The 23,767-nt window shown below is 46.4% G+C and overlaps 1 protein-coding gene across 1 annotated transcript in view; it reads left to right on the forward strand.

Annotated features, from left to right (window-relative positions):
- CD58 (CD58 molecule) overlaps positions 1–9,209 on the forward strand; it is a 45,215-nt gene extending 36,006 nt beyond the window's left edge. Inside the window, exons 6-7 of the mRNA XM_029226962.1 lie at positions 1,669–1,709; positions 6,691–9,209. Coding sequence (XP_029082795.1) covers positions 1,669–1,688 — 20 coding nt within the window. The 3' untranslated portion in view covers positions 1,689–1,709; positions 6,691–9,209. The remainder of the gene's footprint in view (positions 1–1,668; positions 1,710–6,690) is intronic.
- The last annotated feature ends 14,558 nt before the right edge of the window (positions 9,210–23,767 follow it).

Consider the following 23,767-nt stretch of genomic DNA (forward strand, 5'->3'; position numbering starts at 1 on the left):
CCAGTCAACTGAATCTCCTCCAAACAAGTTATAAAAAAATCAGCTGAAGAAAGTTTTAAGCCATCATTACCAATACGTAAAACATTTGGGGAGCTCAGGTGTTCTTTTTAAAAAGTTATTTTTAATCCCCAGATAGCAGTATCATAGTTAATCATCTCCTTAACAGATTGGTCCCCAGAAACCAAAATAATTTTCCACTCATGTGTTTTTCTTGGGAGGGAGGGAGGGTGTCTACCACCAGAACTCCTGAACCGAAGAAAAGTAGCACTGAGGACTTTTCTGTCTGATTTAACTTACTAAAAAACAAAAAAGTTTGGGCTTCCCTGGTGGCGCAGTGGTTGAGAGTCCGCCTGCCGATGCAGGGGACACGGGTTTGTGCCCCGGTCCGGGAAGATCCCACGTGCCGCGGAGCGGCTGGGCCCGTGAGCCATGGCCGCTGAGCCTGCGCGTCCGGAGCCTGTGCTCCACAACGGGAGAGGCCACAACAGTGAGAGGCCCGCGTCCGTGTACCGCAAAAAAAAAAAAAAAAAAAAAAAGTTTATTCAGTGGAGGGAAACTTAACACCAGTGATCACTACTGGTAGCACCATATAACCTGGAAAAACAAATTGTTCTAAGAAATAATTACTTCAGCAAGCATCTCAACCCTAAAGTGGGAAAGTGAGGCATTTGGCATGGAGCCTTCAGAAGGGGAGAGAGCTGAATGTAAACAGCTCCATCGGCTAGCTGTAGTTGACACTTTTACAAGCTCGGTCAAGCCTGTGGACTTGGCTTCTGGACCATTAGCATGGCTCCAGGCTAGCTGATGCCTTCGATGGGGAGGAAACTGATGCACGCACGTGGGACCGTATCTTAACGTCCAAACCGGTGCTGTCCAAAATGGTAGCCACGAGCCACACGTGGCTGTTGAACCCTTGAAACAGGAGAGTCCAAATTGAGATGTGCCATCAGTATAAAATAGACAGCGGGTTTGTAAGACTTCTTATTAAAAAAAGGAATGTAAAGTATCTCATTAATAATGTTTATATTGATTACACGTTAAAATAGTATCTTTGATATGTTGGGCTAGTCAATAAAATGTATCATGAAAATTAATTTCATCCATTTCTTTTAAAATATAATTGCTCTACTACTAATTTTATTTTATTTATTTTACTTTATTTTATTTTATTAATGTTTTGGCTGTGCTGCGTGGCACGCGGGATCTTAGTTCCCCAACCAGGGATTGAACCCGTGCCGCCTGCAGTGGAAGCACAGAGTCTTAACCGCTGGACCGGGTTAGGGAAGTCCCCATCCATTTCTTTTTACTGTGTAACGTGGCTACTAAGCATTTTAAATTACTTACGCGGCTCACATGATATCCCTATCAGGCAGCACTGGTCCAAAACATTCCAGCCTTCCCTCCATCTTTAGCTTTATGCACAAGCTGCTATAGAAAAAAACATTCGTCAACAATTTTTGTTTTTCTATCATCTGATGACCAGTTTTTGAACAACTCTTTGGCCCAACTCTATGGCCAATTTGATGTAAGCCTTTAGGAGAGTAGGAAATACCAGCTCGACAGGGCTCTGCTTTAGAGTTTTCCCAGTTCAGGCCTCTAGCAAGCAACTCCAGATTCCAGCTTTTCTTTTCAGCTCTTTAACTGAGGTGAAAATGTCTTCGTTTGTAGGTTTTCTGGGACGCCCATAGCAGATAAACACGGAGAACTAGGTAAGTGTCCTGTAGACTGCTCAGTGGGTGCATTGTATATCGTGCACTAGAAGCAGAACAGCCCGGTGTAGAGGGCCTATTCCTTGGGGAGCCAGATTCTACTTATCTGTCAGTTAGTTGCCTTGAACAGTAATAAGTTACATCAGCAGATACCCTCACCACAGTTCATTAAGCACCAACTGGCCACTTTCCATGTAACATCTCATTGAACCCTCTCAGTGAGCTTTGCGAGGGGGTATCTTTACAGCTTGTTTAGAGACAGCAAACCTGAGACTCGGAGAAGTCAGGTCCCATCGCTCATAAATGTAGAGCTGGGATTCAAATCTAGGTCTTCAGACTCCAAGAGTTATCCTGTTACCCACCACAATCTGCTCCCTCCTTCTCCCATCCCAGGAAAACTGAGCCAAGGATAGGGTTCACTTCAGGAGCCAGGGTCAGAGCTGGGCCCGTATCGTGAACAAAAGAGAGGATCCAAACACAATGAACGGTGGCGGTGGGTGAAGTAAGTTGCCGTAAGGAGGCTCCAGAAGGCCCCGTCCTGGCAGAGTCCCCGTGGTCAGGAGGCAGGGGCCCACAAGCCGGGCTTTGAGGGATGAAGGGAAGAGTAAAGGCCCAGGGCTGTAAAAGGCAGGGTAGGGGGTGGCAAGTCATCCCTTTTGGGGGCAGCGTATGTTGGTGGGATAGAGGTTGAGCCAGGCCAAGATATTGAGAGAGAGTTGCCAAGAGGTTGGGTGATTTTTTTCTGGGAAACCACTGAGGATTGATTGATTGATTTTATTTATTTTTGGCTGTGTTGGGTCTCCGTTGCTGCGTGTGGGCTTTCTCTGGTTGCGGCAGGCGGGGGCTTCTCTTGTTGCGGAGCACGGGCTGTAGAGCGCAGGCTCGGTAGTTGCGGCTCATAGGCTCAGTTGCTCCGCGGGATGTGGGATCTTCCCCAACCAGGGGTCGAACCCGTGTCCCCTGCATTGGCAGGTGGATGGATTCTTAACCACTGTGCCACCAGGGAAGTCCCCACTGAGGATTTTTGAGCAGAGCTATGCTTTGGAAAGATCTCTCTGCTGGTAAAGCGTAGGGTGAATTAATAGACAAGAAGCTAGAGATGGGGACACTGGTTGGTGGATAAATAAAATAATCCAGCCAAGCAGAGGAGAGGTTGAATCGGGGTGGTCATGGCAGAAATGAAGGAGGGCTAGGTTTCAGAGAAAGTATGGATATCGTATGAACAAAGTCTCAGTGGAGAGTGTAGTCTGGTGCCAGACTCCCTGGGGTTAAATGGCAGCTCTGTCTCTCACAGCCCTCGGACAAGTCAGTTAAACTCTTTGCCACCTCACTTTTCTTCTGTGGAAAATGGGCATAACAATAGTATAGAAATCACAATGATAGTGTAGGTAATAATAGCAGAGAAATAATATGTACAAACAAGTTATTGTAAGCAAAATACTTAGAAGAGTGACGGGCTCATAATGGTGCTCAGTAAATGTTAGCTGTTATGGTTATGATTATTCTTCAAGAAAGGAGCCAAGGGGCTTCCCTGGCAGAGCAGTGGTTAAGAATCCACCTGCCACTGCAGGGGACGCGGGTTCGAGCCCTGGTCCGGGAAGATCCCACGTGCCGTGGAGTGAGTAAGCCTGTGCGCCACAACTACTGAAGCCCGCGTGCCTAGAGCCTGTGCTCTGCACCAAGAGAAGCCACCACAATGAGAAGCCCACGCACCACGATGAAGAGTAGCCCCCGCTCGCCACAACTAGAGAAAGCCCATGCACAGCAACGAAGACCCAACACAGCCAAAAATAAAAATTGATTGATTGATTAATTAATTAATTATTTTTTTAAAAGAAAGAAAGAAGCCAAAAGGGATAGGAATTCTGACCCTTGGCAGCATGGCAGGCACAGCGGAGGACTCAGGCGGGGCCCTTGTTTGGGAAGGTGAACTTGTGCTCTGACAAGCTGAGTTTGGGGTGCGGGCACACCACGTGGATAGGGGCGTCCAGCATATTGGAGAAGTGGCTTTAGGGGCTGGGGTTACAGGTTGGGGAGCATCTTTGTCAGAACAGTGATGGATTCCCTGAGCATTTGAGGTCACCAAGAAAGAGAAGCTGAAGGCCTTCGAGTGGTGGGCGAGGCAGAGGAGCCAGGAGGAGACCCAGGCGGCACCCTGTTAGGGGTCCGAGGGGGAGACCACGTGCTAGAGCTGTAAGGAGGCAAAGCGGGAGGCAGCGGTCAAGACCTTTGGCTTGGTTGAATGAGTTGCTGACTTTCATGAAAGCCCCTGGGTGAGTGGTTAGAGTGGAGGGATCGCAGCATAGCAGTGAGGGTCTGGGGGCAGTCAGACCAATGGGTGGGTTTGGGAGGCTTCCTTTCTCCCCAGCTGCCAGCCAGGACAGTGACCAGGTCACCCGGGAAGTCAGCTGCAGCAGAAGGTCTGGGGCGAGGGGTTCTAGGGGACAGCTCAGCCAGCTTCAGTGTGCAGGGTGGGCAGGGGTAGTGAGTCTGCGAGGGGTTGATGGTCCAGGAGGCCCCATGGAGAGGGGTTGGAGAGGAGTCAGGTAGCCATGGATGAGGTGAGGGGCAGGGGTGCTAGCAGTGTGGGGAGAGGTAGAAGACCTGGGGGTTATGGTCAGAGGTGGGGCGTTTCGGATTCGAAGTAATGTGTGTGAGGGCAGGTGACGGTGAGATCGGAGGAGTGCCTCTGCTGAGATCCACTTGGTGGCAGTGGAGGCATGGCCATCACAAACAGTGACGGGGAATGTTGTTCATGGGAGCGCTGTCATCCCGGGCCGCTGAGAAAGGTGATGGGGTGTCCCAGAACTCACTCCTTTACCTTGCTCCTTTATTTATTCAGCAGATAACTTATGGAGATTACTAGATGTCAGGCACTGTGTTAGCCCATGGCTTGAGATCGATGTACCCAGTGAGGCTAGACATTGTGTGGGATTCAGAGAAAGCATATATTAAGGCTCCTACCCTGAGAAGCTTATGGTCACAGTGGGGAGAATGGATGAGTGTGTAAGAAACAGAAAGACTTAGGCAAGAAGCACATGGTGATGGGCTGGAATGGATGGTCAGGGCTGGGCAACCAACAAGGGGGAGGTGAAGAGGCCAGAATAATCATGAAGACTTTGAAAGGAGTACGATGTGAGCTAGATCTTCAAAGCAAGAGCAGAGTGGAAAAGGCATTCCAGCTGGGAGAATCAGCAGAGACATGGAGGGGAACGAAACCTGTCGTGGTTGTTTGATAAAGACGTCAACCTGCTTAGCATCAAGTTGAAGAAATGGCAAAAGAGACAATATTTGCAGGAAAATTTTTGGAAGTCAAGGGCATTAAAGTCAAGTGATATGGGAGTAGGGGGTCATTGTAGGTTCTGGAGCAGGAGAGTTTTGCGTGAAAAACATTGCTTTGGAATGATGAGCTAGGAAGGTAAAACTGACTTCTTAAGGTAACATCCCAGGGAGAAACCTAGGTAGGATGGGGTTGGGTGTGGGAGAGGAGCTTACTTTTCTTAGCGTATTTTTGTTTGCTATTCAGATTTTGTACTTTGTGTGTTTCCTACCCTATTTAATAATACTTTTTAGATTTAAGGAGCCCACTGTGGCTTCAGGGAGGAGTTCCCTCAACTCAGTTATTAAAGGGTTACAGATATGATGGAGGGGCAGGGCTTGGGGGAGGAGCTGGGGAGGGGCAAGCACAACCAGGAAGAAATGTGAACTTGTCACATCTCCGTGAGACCAGTGTCAGGAAGAGCTAACCCCAATTAAAAACATACGAGGGGGCCTTCCCTGGTGGCGCAGTGGTTGAGAGTCCGCCTGCCGATGCAGGGGACACGGGTTCGTTCCCCGGTCTGGGAGGATCCCACATGCCGCGGAGCGGCTGGGCCCGTGAGGCATGGCCGCTGAGCCTGCGCTCCGCAATGGTAGAGGCCGCAGCAGTGAGAGGCGCGCGTACCGCAAAAAAGTATATGTATCTGAGGGCAACCAAGTAAATATCAGATATCTGAGGGAAGTTGGGTGTGATATTACACTTCTCACCAAGACAGTGCTGGTATTCTTCACTTTTGGTAAATGTCTGGAAAACAGAGCCAACCAAATTAAAAAGGGAGCCGAGTCCCCCAGCTCTCTGGGAAGAAAGACTTGCAGGTGCTACCTCAGTCTGAAGGAGAACTGGAGATGCAGGCCTGATTCTTTGGCAGTGGATGCACCTGGCTGTGGGAGAGGGTGAGAACGTCCCTGCGGAAGAGCCTGTTAGCTGGAGAGCCGCTGCCCACTTTATCCCCCTCAGAGATCCACAGCACCCACTTTCAAGTTCTACAGGGTTCTTCGTAAGGAAAACTCCTATTTCCTTTACCTAACCCGTGACTCCAGCACTAAAGTTTTATGAATTCCTGTTACCAAAGGAATGTAGATATTTTGGGAGCTGTGGTCTGATCTGGCCTATGGAAATATAGACCGTGGGGGAGACAAAAAAAGCCATGGAATGGAATCTCAGTTCGCAGGGACTTGGTCAGGCAAGGCTGGAGCTGGGTGTTTGGGCTGATTTCCTCTGAGTTACCCAAGGGTGCTCTGTCATCACCACAGAGATGAATAATCAGAAAGAGAAGCTGAAAGAAGAAAACCACGCCCAGGGATTCGTGTGGCAAAGAAGGAGATGACTGTTAGAAGGGGTGACAGTTTACATATGGCTCTTAAGGGCCCAGCTCTGTTGTTTGGAGATTTCAGTTATACTCAGAGACTGAGTTGGTTTGAGAAGATGGGACTGTGGATTAGTGCTGTGCACTGAGAGTAGCACTTCTGGTGGATCTCCAGCTACCATCTCGTGAGAGCCCAAGACCAATCTCCCTCCATCTCTGCTCCCTAGAACCCTTGCTTTTGATGGGTTTAGTACAAAAGGGCTACCCGCATTAGAATCGGAGGGTAATTTATAGACTCATAGACTGCAGCACAGGCTGACTGCAATCTATACTAATATGAGATATTTCTTTTATAGCACCTGTTGTTTGGTAACAGAAGATGAAGTCGAACGTGTGCTAATTACGTTATTTCAGTCACTTTGAGAAGGCATCTGATTTACCATTTGAGTATTACCTCATCCTTGAGGAAACTTTGGAAGTCTAACCTGAATGGACCCTTTATAAGAAGCAATGTTTCAGGACTTCCCTGGTGGCGCAGTGGTTAAGAATCCACCTGCCAATGCAGGGCACATGGGTTTGAACCCTGTTCCGCGAAGATCCCACATGCCGCGGAGCAGCTAAGCCTGTGCGCCACAACTACTGAGCCGGCGCTCTAGAGCCTGCGAGCCACAACTACTGAGCCTGCGTGCCACAACTGCTGAAGCCTGCATGCCTGGAGCAACAAGAGAAGCCACTGCAATGAGAAGCCCGCACATTGCAACGAAGAGTAGTCCCCACTCACCACAACTAGAGAAAGCCCGTGCACAGCAATGAAGACCCAACACAGCCAAAAATAAAACAAATGAATAAATTTATAACAACAAAAAATAATGTTTCATGGAAGAAACAAGGACTAACAAACAACAGGCATTAGTTTCTACTCTGTCACCAACACTGAGTATCACCAGATACTATCTTGTCCCATAATTGTTTATTATAAATTGTATTTTTGGAGAAATGTAAATCTTTGTAAATAATGTAAGTATGTATATATATATATGTGACCAAGTGGCTCTTTTTTTCTTGTTAGGGTTGTAAAACAAAATAGTCACATGACTCAGGAGGTGAAGGTTTTTTACTAAAATCTATAATCCACTCTTTGGTTTTAGAGGAAAAACAGTTCATTGCAGGATCAGTAGCACGGTAGTTTATCATGTTAGTTAGCTGTCACATTGGCAGGTAAACAGCAGAGAACTCTTAAACCAACTATACTCCAATAAAAATTAATTAAAAAAAGAAAATTAAAATTTTAATTGTATATTTAGAGAATTTGTTTCAGAAGCGTAAGTTTGTCATTCATCAAAAAATACATTTTTGTTGTACAATGGGCATTATTTGTAAATTATGAGGCTATAACAATTTCATGTTCTTCCCAAATGTTTAAATTTTAAGTAACCAATATATGTACTATTGTATATGTTTGAAATAACTTCTTCAATCTTACTTGCACTGTCTCCTCTCAATAGAAAATACTAACCTGAAAAAATTCTTCATCTATTTTTTTCCTCTTTCCTAACTGCAATCAGTCTTAAGTGAGAAATGAATTATTCTTGGAATTCATACTTTAAAGTGGCAAAAATGGGAAAAGTTGTAAGATACTTTGGGTGTTAAAATCTGTATCTTGATCAGCACCCAAAACAAACAAACGAACGAAAAAACAAACTGTAAAGTGATATACACCAGGGGTCCCCGACCCCTGGGCCTCGGGCCCGTAGCGGTCCTCAGCCTCTTAGGAATGGGGCCGCCCAGCAGGAGGTGAGTGGTGAGCGAAGCTTCACCTGCCGCTCCCCATCGCTCTCATTACCGCCTGAACCGTACGCCCCGCCAACCCACTGCCCGCAGCACCGGTCTGTAGAAAAATTGTCTTCCAGGAAGCCAGTCCCCGGTGCCAAAAAGGTTGGGGACCGTTGCTGTACGCATGCAGAACAGCAGCTTCTCCTGGATAAAGAGGTGAATTGCCCCAGCTCTCCCCTGGGCGGCCATCATAGAAACCCGAGATCCCTGGAGTCACCGTGCAAAGGCCTTTGCTCCTGAGCCCGCACTCTCCCTGCAGTTCCTGTCACGTGAGAGCCTTCAGCCTGGAAGAGGAGATGTTTCTTCCCTCCAAGGTGCGTGTTTGCAAAGGGGCCCCGGGACACAGTGACATCCAGCTCCCCACAGCGTCAGTAAGAGGGAGACCGAGGCCTGGAAGCCCTGCGCACCCCAGAGAAGAGCCCCGCTTGGCCTCCAGGTGGCTTAGCTGTCTAACGAAATGTGTCTTCTGTACTTTGGTCCCCATATGCTCTCTCTGGCCCTTTCTGACCCCATCAGTCAACAGTAAAATTCCTAGTATCCTCTTCAACGAATGTTCATGTCCCCTTTCTGTTGTCATGACCCCTGGCTCTCCCCTAGGTTGCTGCTTCCCGCAACCCTCTCAAGGGGAAGCTCTCCTCTCCTGTGCGCCTTGTATGCTGGTCCCAGAGGGAGGGGGGCGTCCTCGCGGCTCGTTCCTGCTTTCAGACCATTGCTCCTTGCCCAGCTTTGATGCTCACACCAGCAGATCACCACCACCTGATAGCCTTTTTCCGAGTTATCCTTTTTATTCCTCGTGGCGTAAAGATGTTTAGTACCAGGTGGAAATCACTCTCCCTTAACGCTGCTCCTTTCGGAATCTTGAGTGTTTTCAAAACCTGCGAATCATGGTCCCCCAGGGCTCTTCCTTTCCCAGCACCGCCCTGGCCCTGCTCCTGACCTTTTTATCAGTAAAGCCCGCAGTCTCTCACCATCTCAGCTACAAGCATGCCCTCTCTGCTTGTTATCTTCCACACCACACCCTTGAGGGCCCCAAATCCCAAACTCCTGCAACCCCACCAGGACCTGCAAGCCAGCCATCCTGCCTCTTCCCTGGCCCTCAGCTGCTCGGGGTCCTCGTTCTCCTCACTGTTTGGGGTCTTCAGTGTGCATCAGTGTAATCACTCCTCTAACCCTCACTCTTTACCCCCTCACTTGGCCAAACCCCAACTGTGGTTATAGTTGCATCTACTAGTTCCCTCCCTGCATCCAAACTGCTGAACACCCTGGAGAAAAACACACCACCCAGCTGACAAGTTTGATTTCAATGACCGCAGACCTCAAAGGGACTCACAGTGTTTCTCAGTTGTCCTCGCTGCATTGCCCTGGTCCGTTCACTGCCTCCTCATTGCTCTTCTTAGACCTGCAATGCTAACAACTCTCAACTGCTCAGCTTGCTTCCCATATCACTGAAAACAAAAGCACTGAGGAGAACCCTTCTGCCGCCTAGCTCCCACCTTCCCACCACACACCTCCTCACCCAGCTGCATCGGCACCCATGTGCTTTGCCTCTTGTTACCGTGGATGAAATCTCCTTGCTCCTAAAACCAATCTCTCCACTTGTCTTAGTGTGCTCGGGTTGCCATAACAAATACCATAGACTGGTTGGCTTAAAACACAGAAATGTATTTGTCTCAGTTCTAGAGGCTGGGAAGTCCCACATCAGGTGCCGGCCAGTGTGGTTCCTGGTGAGAACTCTTCTTGTCTGCCTGTGTCCTCACATGGCAGGGAGAAGAGCTGTGGTGTCTCTTCCTCTTAGAAGGGCACCAATCTACTGGATTGGGGACCTCCCCTTATGACCTCATTTAACATTTATCACCTCCTCGAAGGCCTTATCTCCAAATACAGCCACAGTAGGGGTGAGGGTTTCAACGTGAATTTTAGGGGACGAGTCATTCACGCTGATTAGGCACAGGACACCATCTCCCCTCGTCTGCGCAGGGACATGACTCTTGTCTTTATCCTCCTGTCTCCACATCATCAGCTTTTACTTTTCAACGACGTCATACAAACATACTGTCATTTCTCATATCTTCAAAAAACCAAAATGCTCTTGACTACACTTCCCCGTCCAGCTCTTGTCTCATTTTTCTGCTCTCTTTTACGAAAAGTTCCTCAAAAGAATGATCTGTACTTCATTTTTCTGACTCCTCTCTCCCCATTCTTTCTTTTTTTTTTTTAAGATTTGTTTATTATTTATTGACTTTATTTTTAGTTTTGGCTGCATCGGGTCCTAGTTGCGGCACGCGGGATCTTCGTTGAGGCATGCGGGATCTTTCATTGGGGCGCGCAGCCTCCTCTCTAGTTGTGGTGTGCCGGTTTCCTCCTCTCTAGTTGTGGCGCGGGCTCGAGGGCACGTGGGCTCTGTAGTGTGTGGCGCACAGCCTCTCTCGCTGAGGTGCGCGAGCTCAGTAGTTGAGGCGGGCGGGCTTAGTTGCCCCACGGCACGTGGGATCTTAGTTCCCCGACCAGGGATCGAACCCCGCATCCCCTGCATTGGAAGGCGGATTCTTTACCACTGGACCACCGGGGAAGTCCCCCCCATTCTTTCTTGAACACACTTCAATCAGCCTTTCACCCCCACTATTTGCCAAGCTTACCGATGACCCCCTCATTGTAAGATCCGAAGGTCAGTTCCCAGGCCTCATCTTACTCTGTAAGCAACATCTGAAGCAGTGGAAGACCCCACACACTTTTGTTTAGTGCTTTCTAGGTGCTAGTGTCCATGGGGTATTCGAAGGAAGCTCATAGCATGACAGGGCAAGCAGACCTGTGAGCACTTGTGAGGAGTATACCATATCCTAAAATGGAAGTGTATGCAAAGAATGAAGGAAGTATAACCACATGACCCAGCAATTCCACCCCTTGGTATATACCCAAGAAAAATATACACATATGTCCACAGAAAAACTTGTACACGGATGTTCATAGATCATTATTGACAATAGCCAAATAATGGAAATAATCCAAATATACATCCACTGATGAACAGATCAATAAAATGTGGTCTATCCATACAATGGAATAATATTCAGTGTAAAAAGTAATGAAGGTCTTTAGTGATGCAGACTATACTGTTTGGTGATATATGGTAAAGAAAAGGTCATTCGTACTCTAAATGATGGGGGAGGAGGGAATACTGACTGTGAAGGGTCATGAGGGCTTCAGGGGAGTTGACATTGTTATTTCTTGACCCACATAGTGTTTATGAGAGAATATACTCTATGGTGTGTTCGTATAATATTTAAAAACATTTTTCGGGCTTCCCTGGTGCTGGCGCACCGCAACGAAGAGTAGCCCCCGCTCGCCGCAACTAGAGAAAGCCTGTGCGCAGCACAGCAACAAAGACCCAACTCAGCTAAAAATTAAAATTAAAACAAACAAACATTTTTCATGCCACGGAGCAACTAAGCCCATGCACCACAACTACTGAGCCTGTGCTCTAGAGCCCGTGAGCCACAACTACTGAGCCGGCATGCCGCAACTACTGAAGCCCACATGCATGGAGCCTGTGCTCCACAACAAGAGAAGCCGCCGCAATGAGAAGCCCGCTCACCACAACGAAGAGTAGCCCCCGCTCGCCGCAACTAGAGAAAGCCCGCGTGCAGCAACGAAGACCCAACGCAGCCAAAAATAAATAAGTAAATTAATTAATTAAAGAAAAAAGAAAATTAGAGGTGATTCTCAAGTTGGACATTGTGTCCAGGCTCCCATGAGGTGCCATTAAAAAAAAAAAAAACAACAAAACTGAAAAAATATTGGGAGAGTTATCATTTAGCTTAATGTTCTACTTTTAGGATTTCAAACCTAATTAGATTTGCATTTGGATAACAGAAACCTACCTATATCTGCGTAGAATGAGTTTCCCACTGAATTTATAAGTAGCTAGCATTTAATTATTTAAGGCAACGATAGAAGATAGGTCATATTTGAACACCTATCTTTCACCAGTAAATATTCTTAGATCCTGTTCTTCAGCAGTTTCTGGGTCAGAGTTTATTGTAATTTGTTACTGTTTCCACCAAGACGGTAATTTGTTCAACCTTCAGTGTCACTTGCCCTTCAGATGGTTTTCCTGTTATCGGAGGAGGGTTTATGTGCAGATTTGGACTCAGTTATGTAAGCTCTCTTGGTCTCATGTATAAAACAGGGCTAATAGCATCTACCACATGGGATTGTTGAAGATGACAATTACAAATCGTTAAGCACAAGGCCTAGTTTACAAACAGTAGCTACTACTATTGCCCATTCTATTCTGCGAATAAGGTTGAAGGTTTTCCTGAGTTTGGTGCTCACTGGCCAAAAGTTAGAGAACAGACCAATCTTTTAGGATGTCAGCCAATCTCTACTGGTATTCTAAACCTGGAATAGATCTTGAATGCAAAGTTCCTATTTTACTAATCCAGATTTTTTTCTCTCTCCCTTGAAAATATTGTGGGATTCCCCCCCATTATATAAATAATATATGCTTTTATTTTAAAAAGTATAAGATAAAAAATTTTAATAAATAAATAAAATAAAAAACATTTTTTAAAACTAAAAAAAAAGGTAATGAAGGTCTGACTCATGCTACTACATGGATGAACCTTGAAAACATGCTAAGTAAAAGAAGCCAATTTAAAAAGACTACATATTATACAATTTTATTTATACAAAATTTCCAGAATAGGGCTGGGAGGGTGATGTTGGGTGGGGGGGGGGGGGGGGGAGTGACTGCTCATGAGTACAAGTTTTCTTTTGGGGATGATGAAAATGTTCTAGAATTGATTGCAGTGATTGCACAACTCTGAATACACTAAAACTATTGAATTGTACACTTTGAATGGGTGGATTCTATAGTATATGGATTGTCCTAATAAAACTGTTATTACTGAAAAAGAAACTAAGGAATTGGGACTTCCCTGGTTGTCCAGTGGTTAAGACTGTGAGCTTCCACTGCAGGGGGCACAGGTTCAATCCCTGGTGGGGGAACTAAGATCCCGCAAGCTGCGCGGCGTGGCCAAAAAAGAATTATAGAGGAGGCTGGCATCTCATCCTGAAGTAGGCCTTCCCCATCAGCTTCTCAGCCCAGGCTCAGGTCTCAGCTCTTTGGAGGCTGAAAGGCTATGTATGCAACTTCCTTCCCCTCAGTACTCTGACTTCATTTCTCCTCTCTACCCGGGGCTGAAAGTTAGCAGGTCAAAAAGCAACTTTCTGTTTGGAAGTCTGAGCAAAGAATTAGCTTCAGACGCTAGCTAGTGAGTCTATGAAAGCCCTTTAAACCAGAGTTTAATTTAGAATCTTGAGACAGATTGTCCCATTGTGTTTCTCCCTCCTCCCCTCTTAGCCAGGCTCTGCCCAGTGTACACATCCCCCGGTCATCTGCCTTCTTCTGCCCACCCATATCTACACTGCCCCATGCTTCCTGCCCCTCTCCTCCTTCTGTGGGTGTCCTCGTGCAAAGCCACTGGAACCTCCTTTCCACCGTCAACAGTCTACCCTGCAGCCTCAGCCTTGTGTTTTAATCACACCCATCTCTGCATCCCCTGGCCCTTCTCCCCAAAACTCTGTCTCCACTGGCAGCCCTCTCCAAGGGACAAGCAGGCACTATCACTCTCCTTGTTTCACAAATGAGAAAACTGACGTGTACTTGTTCAAGGTCAGTCAGTTATAAGTGTCAGAACCAGGATTCAAACCCAGGCAGTGTGGCCCCAGTGGCCTCTCGACCACCAAGCCATACTGTGATAATATAGATGTGTGTGGTCTATTTTTCCACATACAGTTAGGAGTCCTCAGAAATGCTTTTCCAAGTTTTGTTTTATGTTTACTCAAAAGAAGAGTGTATCTTTAGGTATTCTCTAGAGAGAGGGCTTGCTTTTAACCACTTGTGTTGACCGTGGATCAAAGGCACCAATATTATGCTGAATTCTACCTTCTAGACTCAAAGCTGGAGGGGTTTTCAGAGGTCTCGTTAGACAGATGAGGAGACTGGGGCTTAGAGAGGGAAGAGAACTGGACCAAGCACTCACAGGTAGTCCAGTGAAAGGCCCAGAAGCAGGAGCCCTAAAATCTTGGCCTCGTCTCCAATGCCTTCCTTTGACACCAGGGTGCCTCCCAACATCCACCCTCAGTTTTGTTTTGTTTTTTTAATTTTTATTTTCAGTACATTAAATTTACTCATAAAAACATTCTAAAGATGTATAATTTTTCCTTTTTAACAAAGCCTAATAAAACATAAAACCCCCCCAAACAGAATACTTGACATTTACAATTCAAAATCAAATTAGCAGAATATTAAATACTTACAAAACTATATCTTTTAAAAATATTTATAAAGTTACATGCAATTTTGTAGAATTGACTTAAAAGAATAGCTCAAACATGGGAGAATTTCCCTTCATTCCTAAAAAGAAAATATGTCCAATAGAAACTGTGAAGATTCTTTTGCTTTTTTAAAAAAATTAATTTATTTTATTATTTATTTTTGGCTGCGTTGGGTCTTTGTTGCTATGCATGGGCTTTCTCTAGTTGCAGTGAGCTGGGGGCTACTCTTCGTTGTGGTGCGCGGGCTTCTCGTTGCAGTGGTTTCACTTGTTGCAGAGCACGGGCTCTAGGCACACGGGCTTCAGTAGTTGTGGCACACGGGCTCATTAGATGTGGCTCACGGGCTCTAGAGTGCAGGCTCAGTAGTTGTGGCTCATGGGCTTAGTTGCTCTGCCGCATGTGGGATCTTCCCGGACCAGGGCTCGAACCTGTGTCCCCTGCATTGGCAGGCGGATTCTTAACCACTGCGGCACCAGGGAAGTCCCTGTGAAGATTCTTGAGTGCACGAGGTCTTCAGTTTCAGTACCAGAGTCTGTCTTTGTGCATCTAAGACCTTTACGTATGTGAGGGGCTTCTTACAACCCCAAGATGGACTGGCTGCCGCTCCCCTCCCTCCGAAAACAGTGTAGTAACATTGACCTTTGGCCTCAGCCAGCATGGTGCATAATTTGTGATGTTGAGTAAAAATACTCAGTTTGCTTCAGAACCTCAGGACTTTTCAGTGATTGAGCCTCTTCGGTTTTAACCCCCGACCAAGTGTCAGATTTGTACACCAGCCCGAGGAAGCACAGCACTGGCTATTGGGACCACGTAGTGGGAGGCCTGGCTCAGCTCAGCCCCCCTTGAGGGGTTGTGGTGCGAGCCGTCTTGGGTGGTACCCATTCCCCTGGGTCGGAATGGCAGAAGTGAGAGCAAAGTGAACCAGTGTGTGGGTTGCCCGGGCTGCCTGTGTTAATGTCTGATGCCTGGGGAATAAGAAAGCCCTTCCTCTTTTGCCAGGCTCTTCCTCTTCTTGATCTCTTTTTCTTCCTTCTCAAGATCCTTTCCTGCAGAGGGAAAGCTAGTGATCAAATAGGCCTATGTGTCTTGATTTGGGAATCATTGAAAAGTGCGCCAATCATGACCACCTTGCTCACCAGCTGCCTGAAATCCCCTCACCTCTTCCTCCTTTATCTTTTTAATATTTATTCTTTTTAAATGTGTTTTTTATTGAGGTAATATCAGTTTATAACATTACATAAGTTTCATGAGTACATTATATTTCTACTTCTGTAAACACTACAGCATGCTCAGCACCAAAAATTTCATTTCCATCCATCACTATACAGTTGATCCCCATTACCTGTTTTGCCCTCCCCCCTCGCCTCAACCCTGTCGCCCCTGGTAACCATTACTCTAGTCTCTGTATCTTCGTGTTTAGTTTGGTTTGGTTTGTTCATTTGTTTTTTTTTTTATATTCCACATAGGAGTGAAATTATAGGTTATTTTCTTTCTCTGACTTATTTCACTTAACATAATAACCTCAAGGTCCATCCACGCTATTGCAGATGGCAAGATTTCAACTTTTTCCATTTATATATATATATATATATATATATGCGCATATATTTTCTTAATAGGACATATTTTTCCAGAACATTAAAATAGCTTAAAAAGTGAAAAATTGAGAAGTAGGTATATTAAAAGTCAACCTTATTTTACATTTAAACATTTTATTTATACCAAAAAACCAGAATTTATTAGACTGTTCTTTCCTATTAGACTGTAACTTTATTAATAAAAGAAATTCATTAATAAAGTTTCAAAGTCTGCTTCTTTACTTACCTTATTTTCAGTTCAGAACATTGCCATATTTGAGAATTTCCCTTGACCAAGTGACAATCTTAAATAATTTTCAATTAATTTTAGCTCACTGCAATTTCTTTAGGATCATGCCTTTATTTAAAAGTTTGAGATTTTGTTCATCACAGATTTTTTGGCATTAATTTTGATTTTTTAAACTATTGCATTAAATATCATTTATCTTGATTACTGAGTTTTCTTGGTGCCCCCTTAAATTTTGCACCCAAGGTGAGTGCCTCACTGACCTCACCCTAGTTGCAGCCCAGACGAGAATCTTCTGAAAGCACAAGTATCAGGGAAGAAAGGAAACCAATTCATCCATTCAACAGCGAAGTCACTCAATCACCCATCCATCCATCCGTCCATCCATCCAGCAATCCATCCATCCATTTTTTCATTCAACACATTTATCGAGTGCCTATTATGTGCCAGGCACCGTTCTGGGCACTTGGGATGTAACAATAAAACAGATGAAAAACCTGTCTTCACGGGCCTGCATTCTAGTGGGTGGAAATAGACACTAAACAAGATAAATAAGGAAAGTACAGTACTAAGGGCTATAGAGAAGAATAAAGTGAGGAAGGGGTAGGGAACACCAGAAGTGGGAAGGAAGAGCCTTGCTGGTAGAGCTCTGAGAATATGAAAAATGGATCCCTGGGGATCAGCGTTCCCAGCAGAGGTGGAGGTGAGGGGATGCCGATTGTGGCCACAGAGCAGTCAAGAGGCCCATTTGCCCATAGGTGTGTTTTGTTTGGCACTCACAGTGTTAAACATTTGTTTTGGATTTGGATGCTTTTAGATGGGCATGGCTTTATCCACAGGCCCTACTCTTCCCTATTGTTTGCACTCATTTGTGCGCCAAGCCACAAAGATAATTATGTGCTCTAACTATGTCCTAGAAGCAATAGAGAGCCACAGGACAAATGGACAGGGCAAAGGACATCCAGCCCAACCTGTGTGCGTGAAAGATCAAGGTCAAGCACCCTCCACCCCCAGGTCCTTCACCACATCAAATCACAGTCCACAGCGCCAAAGTGGGGGGTGGTCCCCAGGAAGGACTGGGGTTGAAGTTTTCCACCAACAAAGAGAAATGAGAACTCAGAGTCAGAAATGAGTTGAGTTGTAGAAACTAGAGGACATGGCATTTCTTTCAGATCTTAGCTTGTAGACTAAGAGTCACGTCCACAAGAGTGGTATCTACCTGGCCTCTCCTATGTTCCAGACAACTCTGGACTCTAACCTCTATTTAATTCTCACCGTAACTGCTCAAGCTCAGTGTGATTTTCCCACTCCTGTTCTCCGTGTCTCAGATGACAAAGCTGATGACTTGCCCAAGGATGTGCAGTGAATTCCTGGTGAAAGTGCCTCCAGATCCCATACATCCGCCTCCAAAGGGTATGTTCCTTGTTGTAAGCCTTGCTGCCTGTTGTAGGGATGGAGTCCCTCACCCCACGCCATTGTTACAAATGTTATCTGGGGTGTACACATATGAAAATAATCTGGATGATCCTGCCGTTGTGGCGAATACTTTTAAGAACATTCCTCTCATGTGAGCCTCAAAAGAACTCTGTGAATTAGACAGTGTCACCCCATTTTGCAGACAAGAGAACAGATGTAGTGATGTAAGATGACATTCCCAAAGTTATGCAGGAGGTTAGGGGATTTGAAGCGGGGCCAGAGTCCTTAACCAGCCCTGCATCACCTGTTCCGAGACAGGATTATAAGCATGAGGTCTGCCCTCCTCAGCCAGGCTACTTGCCCCAGACTTTTTGCCATGTTAGCCGAAATGCCACGTGATGTATTGAAAAAGAAGGCTGTAATCCTCCATGCTCCCTCACTCTCACATCCACTTGCAACCTTAGATATTTCGATCATAGAATAATCGACAGAGTCACATGATCCGAGAGCTGGATGTGATCCAACAGGGGTTACCAATTCACAGCACATAAGGGTTTTCAATGAAGTTCTACCTCTTGTAACTGACCGGCCAGGATCCGTGACCGTGTGCATTCTCTCTGTGAAACATACTGCCTGCTGCTCCCTTGCGGGGAGTGGGGGGCACTGAATGTGCCACCAGAGGGTGCCCACACCTTCCGGGATGCCATATACAGTGGCATCTACCTGTTGACATGAATGTCACCCGCACTGAGATGTATTTATTCCCAAGCCTGTTTAGTGCCAGTTGTACCTTAACAAAATGTCACATAAACTGAGGAAATGTGAATGTAAGAGAAAAAGAATTGTTTCTGTAAGAACCAAGTTGACAGTTTTGGAAAGACAGTAAAGGAGAGATCCTAAAATAAGATTGTTGAATTGGGTGTAGGCAAGACAACTGAATAAGTTGGGGTGGGGGAAGCATAATATCTGAAAGATTCCTGTACAAAGTTGTTTTCCAAGTGTCTAAGTCCTCACTTCACTCTACAGAAACTAAAATTAGAAATTGCAGACAAAGGCCTTCCCTGGTGGCGCAGTGGTTGAGAATCTGCCTGCCAATGCAGGGGACACAGGTTTGAGCCCTGGTCCGGGAAGATCCCACATACCGCGGAGCAACTAGGCCTGTGAGCCACAACTACTGAGCCTGCGCGTCTGGAGCCTGTGCTCCGCAACAAGAGAGGCCGCGATGGCGAGAGGCCCGCGCACCGCGATGAAGAGTGGCCCCCGCTTGCCACAACTGGAGAAAGCCCTTGCACAGAAACGAAGACCCAGCACAGCCATAAATAAATAAATAATTTAAAAAAAAAATTGCAGACAAAGCATTAAAGGTGTGATTTTTGTACAAAAAGCAGAGTGGGGCAGAACCAGTCCACCCAAACAGACTTATTCTCAGTGAAAAGATCTTGGCTGTCTGTCAAACTATTGGTGAAGGAATGTACATTTGGATGCTTTAGGTTAACAAAAATGTTTAAGATATGTATATATAATTTAGAATTTTCTTCTTACATCTGCTTACACAGATACTTTTATGTTACTACATAAATATATATATTATACATATATATGTATTAATTTCAATGCAGTCTTTTTTTCTTTTCCTTTTTCTTCTGATTGGGTTCTCCCTCCCTTTCTCCCATCCCTCTCCTGCCACAGGACAGTCCTTCCCTCAAAAACCATGACGACCACTGGGTCGAGATGCTGCCATGTTTTTCTCCATGCTCATGTGTGTTGGCTCACATGCACATTGGGGACCGGGGGTGGGGAGGGTGGCATTATTTCTTCTTTAAAATGGAATGATTTAAAATTTTATAACCAATTTCCTGCACTTCGCTTTTTCTCATCAATTATTCATGGCAATCCCTGTGAGGCACCTGATATAGCTCCAATTTATTCTTTTTAATGGCTGTAGAATATTCCCTGGCATGTCATAGTATACTCATGGCATGTCATAATATACTCAACAATACCTCTTTTGAAGGACATTTTTTCTGTTTCTAGGTTTTGTTTTTTTTCCACCATAAACAATTCATTCTACATATTTGTGCACATAGCCATACATTCAGGTATTTTTATTTCTATAGGGTAGATTTTCAGGAGTGGAACTGCTAGGTCAACAGGTTTATGTATTTTATTTTTTTTAATAATAATTTTTTAAAATTTATTTTATTTATTTATTTTTGGCTGCATTGGGTCTTCGTTGCTGCGCACGGGCTTCCACTAGTTACGGCAAGTGGGGGCCACTCTTTGTTGCGGTGCAGAGGCTTCTCACTGCGGTGGCTTCTCTTGTTGCGGAGCTTGGGCTCTAGACGTGCGGGCTTCAGTAGTTGTGGCGCACGGGCCTAGCTGCTCCACGGCATGTGGGATCCTCCCAGACCAGGGCTCAACCCCCGTTCCCTGCCTTGGCAGGCAGATTCTTAGCCACTGCGCCACCAGGGAAGCCCAAGGATGTGCATATTTAAGGAACATTTGTGTGTGTGTGTGTGTGTGTGTGTGTGTGTGTGTGTGTGTGTTACGCGGGCCTCTCACTGTTGTGGCCTCTCCCGTTGCGGAGCACAGGCTCCAGACGCGCAGGCTCAGCGGCCATGGCTCACGGGCCCAGCCGCTCCACGGCATGTGGGATCTTCCCAGACCGGGGCACGAACCCGCGTCCCCTGCATCAGCAGGCGGACTCTCAACCACTGCGCCACCAGGGAAGACCAAGGAACTATTATTGACTCAATCCCTTGTTACCACTGAATTCACAGGTGCTTTGACTGTGTGCCCTTCCCTCACTTCAGCCTCTGGGTGACAAGAACCCCTTAGCCCTTGGCAAGGAGCCACCTTGGCAAGACGCAGAGCACAGTGATGCGGGGGAAGAGACTCAGCAGTGGGCGCGGGCGGCGTGGCCTCCAGCAAATCAGGGAAGGTCCTGAGCCTGCTCCCACCCGAAAAAATAAGGATAATGATACTCTCCCTCACCTCACAGCAGGTGAGTGAAATCAGTGTAAAACATCAAGGCACTATGTAAACAGTAACTTTTACGAGGAGCTGGAGTGTCAATACCAGAAAAGCCTTGACTAACTGTAGGAAGCGGTTGAGAGATCCCCTTGCCCCAGGTGGACGTGAGGCTGGCTCCATTCCAGCCGTGACCAAGGGCGAGAGGGCCCTTGTTCCAGCGCCTCCTCACACCACCAAGAATATGAGGATGTTACATACAACTGTGTAACACTGGGGCTTCCCAGAGCAACCCCCAAGCTAAATCCTCTCCCAGTGGACTTGTGCCCCAGAGATCTGTCCCAGAGGTGTCTCTGCGAATCTGTGAAAAGACTCTTTGGGGTTGGATCCAGCAGACAGACATTCAGGTCTCAGTTCTGTTTATGAGCTGAAGCCCTCCCTGACCGTCAGTGTCTTCTTCTGTACAGTAGTAGAGTGGCACTAGATATTCACCTCGTTGTGAATACATGAATGTATGAAAGAGTAGGGGCAAAACACATTTGAGGCTCAACAAACACTTGCTGAGTTTGAATTCAGTTTAATTCCATTCTCCACTTTCATTTTTTTCCCTCCCCAGTGGGAGGAGGGGGGAGGAGGACAGATGATTTGTAGGAAGTCTACCAGGTCCTATGCTAGATGCTCTCTCTATGGAAACTCATCTAACCTCTCGGCCACCCTGTGAGGTGTGCATCTTTCACAAACGAGGCATCTGGGGCTCAGAGAGGGTCATCCGTCTACCCAAGCCCTGACTTTTGAACCTGGGCCTGACACCCAAACCTATACCATTTAGATAACACAGCACCCACAATCTATTCAAATCTACAATCATTTTTCTCACCGACAATGAGAAAACCTCAAGGTTCAAAACAAAGGCTGAGAAGTTTCAAACCCCATCTCTAGCTGTTCAATGGCTCTGCGGTCACTGATTAAATCTTCTCATGGATGACTCTCGCTCACTGCATTTTCCTTTGAACTGGACAGCCAGGCCACTGGACAGCCACTTTCTTCTTCCAGATCTAGGACATCTGATTGCTGAGGAATTAATGTTTCCATAGACAGTGGAAATAAAAAACGCTTTTGCTAAGAAGTCTGGGGGGTAAATGCAGGGCACAGCCTGGAGAAGTAGGACAGCGCATTGAGCTCGAGGCTCATCATCTCAGTCCTTCTCTGCCCAGCCCCAGTTCCTTCCCGACTTGTACATTCTGTGCTTCTTGTCCCCCAGCCAGCCCTTCCCCCTTGGGTCCTAGGTCCTGCTCTCTCATTCTTCTCGCGTTGATTTCTCATATTCTGAACAGGAATAAGGTCTGTTCTTCTTCAAGGCTGTGATGCATCATGATGTTAGGAATTTGCTCAGGAATTTCACACATTCAGTCTAAAAACCATTCTTGCACTGATTGGCTGTGTGACTTTTGGAAGCTCAGTCTCTGGACCTGATTCTTCATCTGTCAATGGAGAGAATAACATTTCTTTGGCAGAGCTCGTGTCAGAATCAACTAAATAGTGTCCCTTACAGGGTTTTGCACGTTCTAAGAGCACGGCAGACGGTCACTTTTCTTCTTCCAGCATGTTGATTATCCCGGGTCTTACATGCCCACTAAATGCAGCCATAGTGCCCCAGTAGCCCACCTGGAGGGGGCCCAGAGGCCTGCTCTGCCCCTGCATATGACAAAGGGACCCAGCTGCAGCCTGATTCTATTTCACCACCTCTGTCTGGAGCCAGGCCGGGCATGCCTCCAAAGCCATAATTTTCAGGGTGCAATTATCCATCTCAGCGCAAAGAGGCCCGCAGAGGCCCCAGAGCAAAGAATGATAGAGTGGGAAAAAATGTGCCTTGGAAACTTGGGTCCAACTTTCTGCTGCGTCACTAGCTGGTTCTGTGAATTTGAGCAAAAGCCACTTAGGTTCTCTCTGGTTCAACTGTAGAAAGTCATTTGTAATTCTTCCCTTCCCTCTCCCCCTGGCTACCACTTTCCTTCAATAAATATGAATTAGGCATCTAGGCACCAGGGATATAAAAATGAATAGGAACAGATAAAATACCTCCATGATGGCATCATTGAACTCACCGTCCAATGAGGCACAAGTACCGTAAATCAATACGTGCAGAATTCCATCCCTGAGGAATGCGTTCTGTGCTGGAGAAGGTCACGGTACCTGCATGAGTCTAATGGTGGGATTGACCTAGTTGGGGAGGTCAGGGGATGCTTTCTAATGAGGTCATGGCTGAATGGATATCTGAAGGACAGGAGGCAGCCACTGACCAAGATGGGGTGGAAGAGATTTCCAGGCAGAGGACAGGATCAGTGTAAAGACCCAGCAGTAGTGGGGAACTAAGGTGTGTGGGAGGAACTGGGAGAAGGTGGGGGGAATGCCGGATGGAGAGTGGGGTGGGGGAGTGGCCGGTGGACAGAAGGGCCTTTTGGGTCTTGCTGAGGATTTTGTCTTCAGTCTCCAAAGAGCAATGGGAAGCCCTGGGATGGTTTTAAAAGGAGTTTTTGGAAGAGTGACTAAGTCCCTTAGCACCTCATCTTCCCATTCATTTATCAGATTAAGCAATCAGTCATTTAGAAGGGGCTGAACATTTGGGACACAGAAGAGGATGTTTTGATGGAGGACATTTTGCTAGACAAAGGGCATAGGGAAAATCTGGAAGGTGAGGTGACGTCTCAGAGTTCAGGCCTCGACACTGTGTTACAGCAGGGTCTCCAGGCCCCTTGTCAGGACCTCAGGGCACTGGGCACATGGCATCAGAGGAGGGTCAAGACAGGTATCCTGAGGAAGAGAGGGGGAAGAGTCCGGTGTCTTTAACACCAGAGATACGTAGCCTGCTTCATAATTGGGATCAGGGCTAGCCATTCTTGAATACATTATGGGTAGAGAAAGAGAAAAACCTAGTGATTGTTTGGGGCCTTGCTGAGCCAGACACACCCCCTAAACCAATGGGAGGAGCCGTTATCTGACAAGGTAAACTGCCTATGTCCATAACTGAACTTCAGTTCAACCCTATGGCTC

Source organism: Monodon monoceros, unplaced genomic scaffold (genome assembly GCF_005190385.1).
Source record: "Monodon monoceros isolate NGI ecotype Baffin Bay Population unplaced genomic scaffold, NGI_Narwhal_1 Super_Scaffold_18, whole genome shotgun sequence".
NCBI classification, from domain to species: Eukaryota; Metazoa; Chordata; class Mammalia; order Artiodactyla; family Monodontidae; genus Monodon; species Monodon monoceros.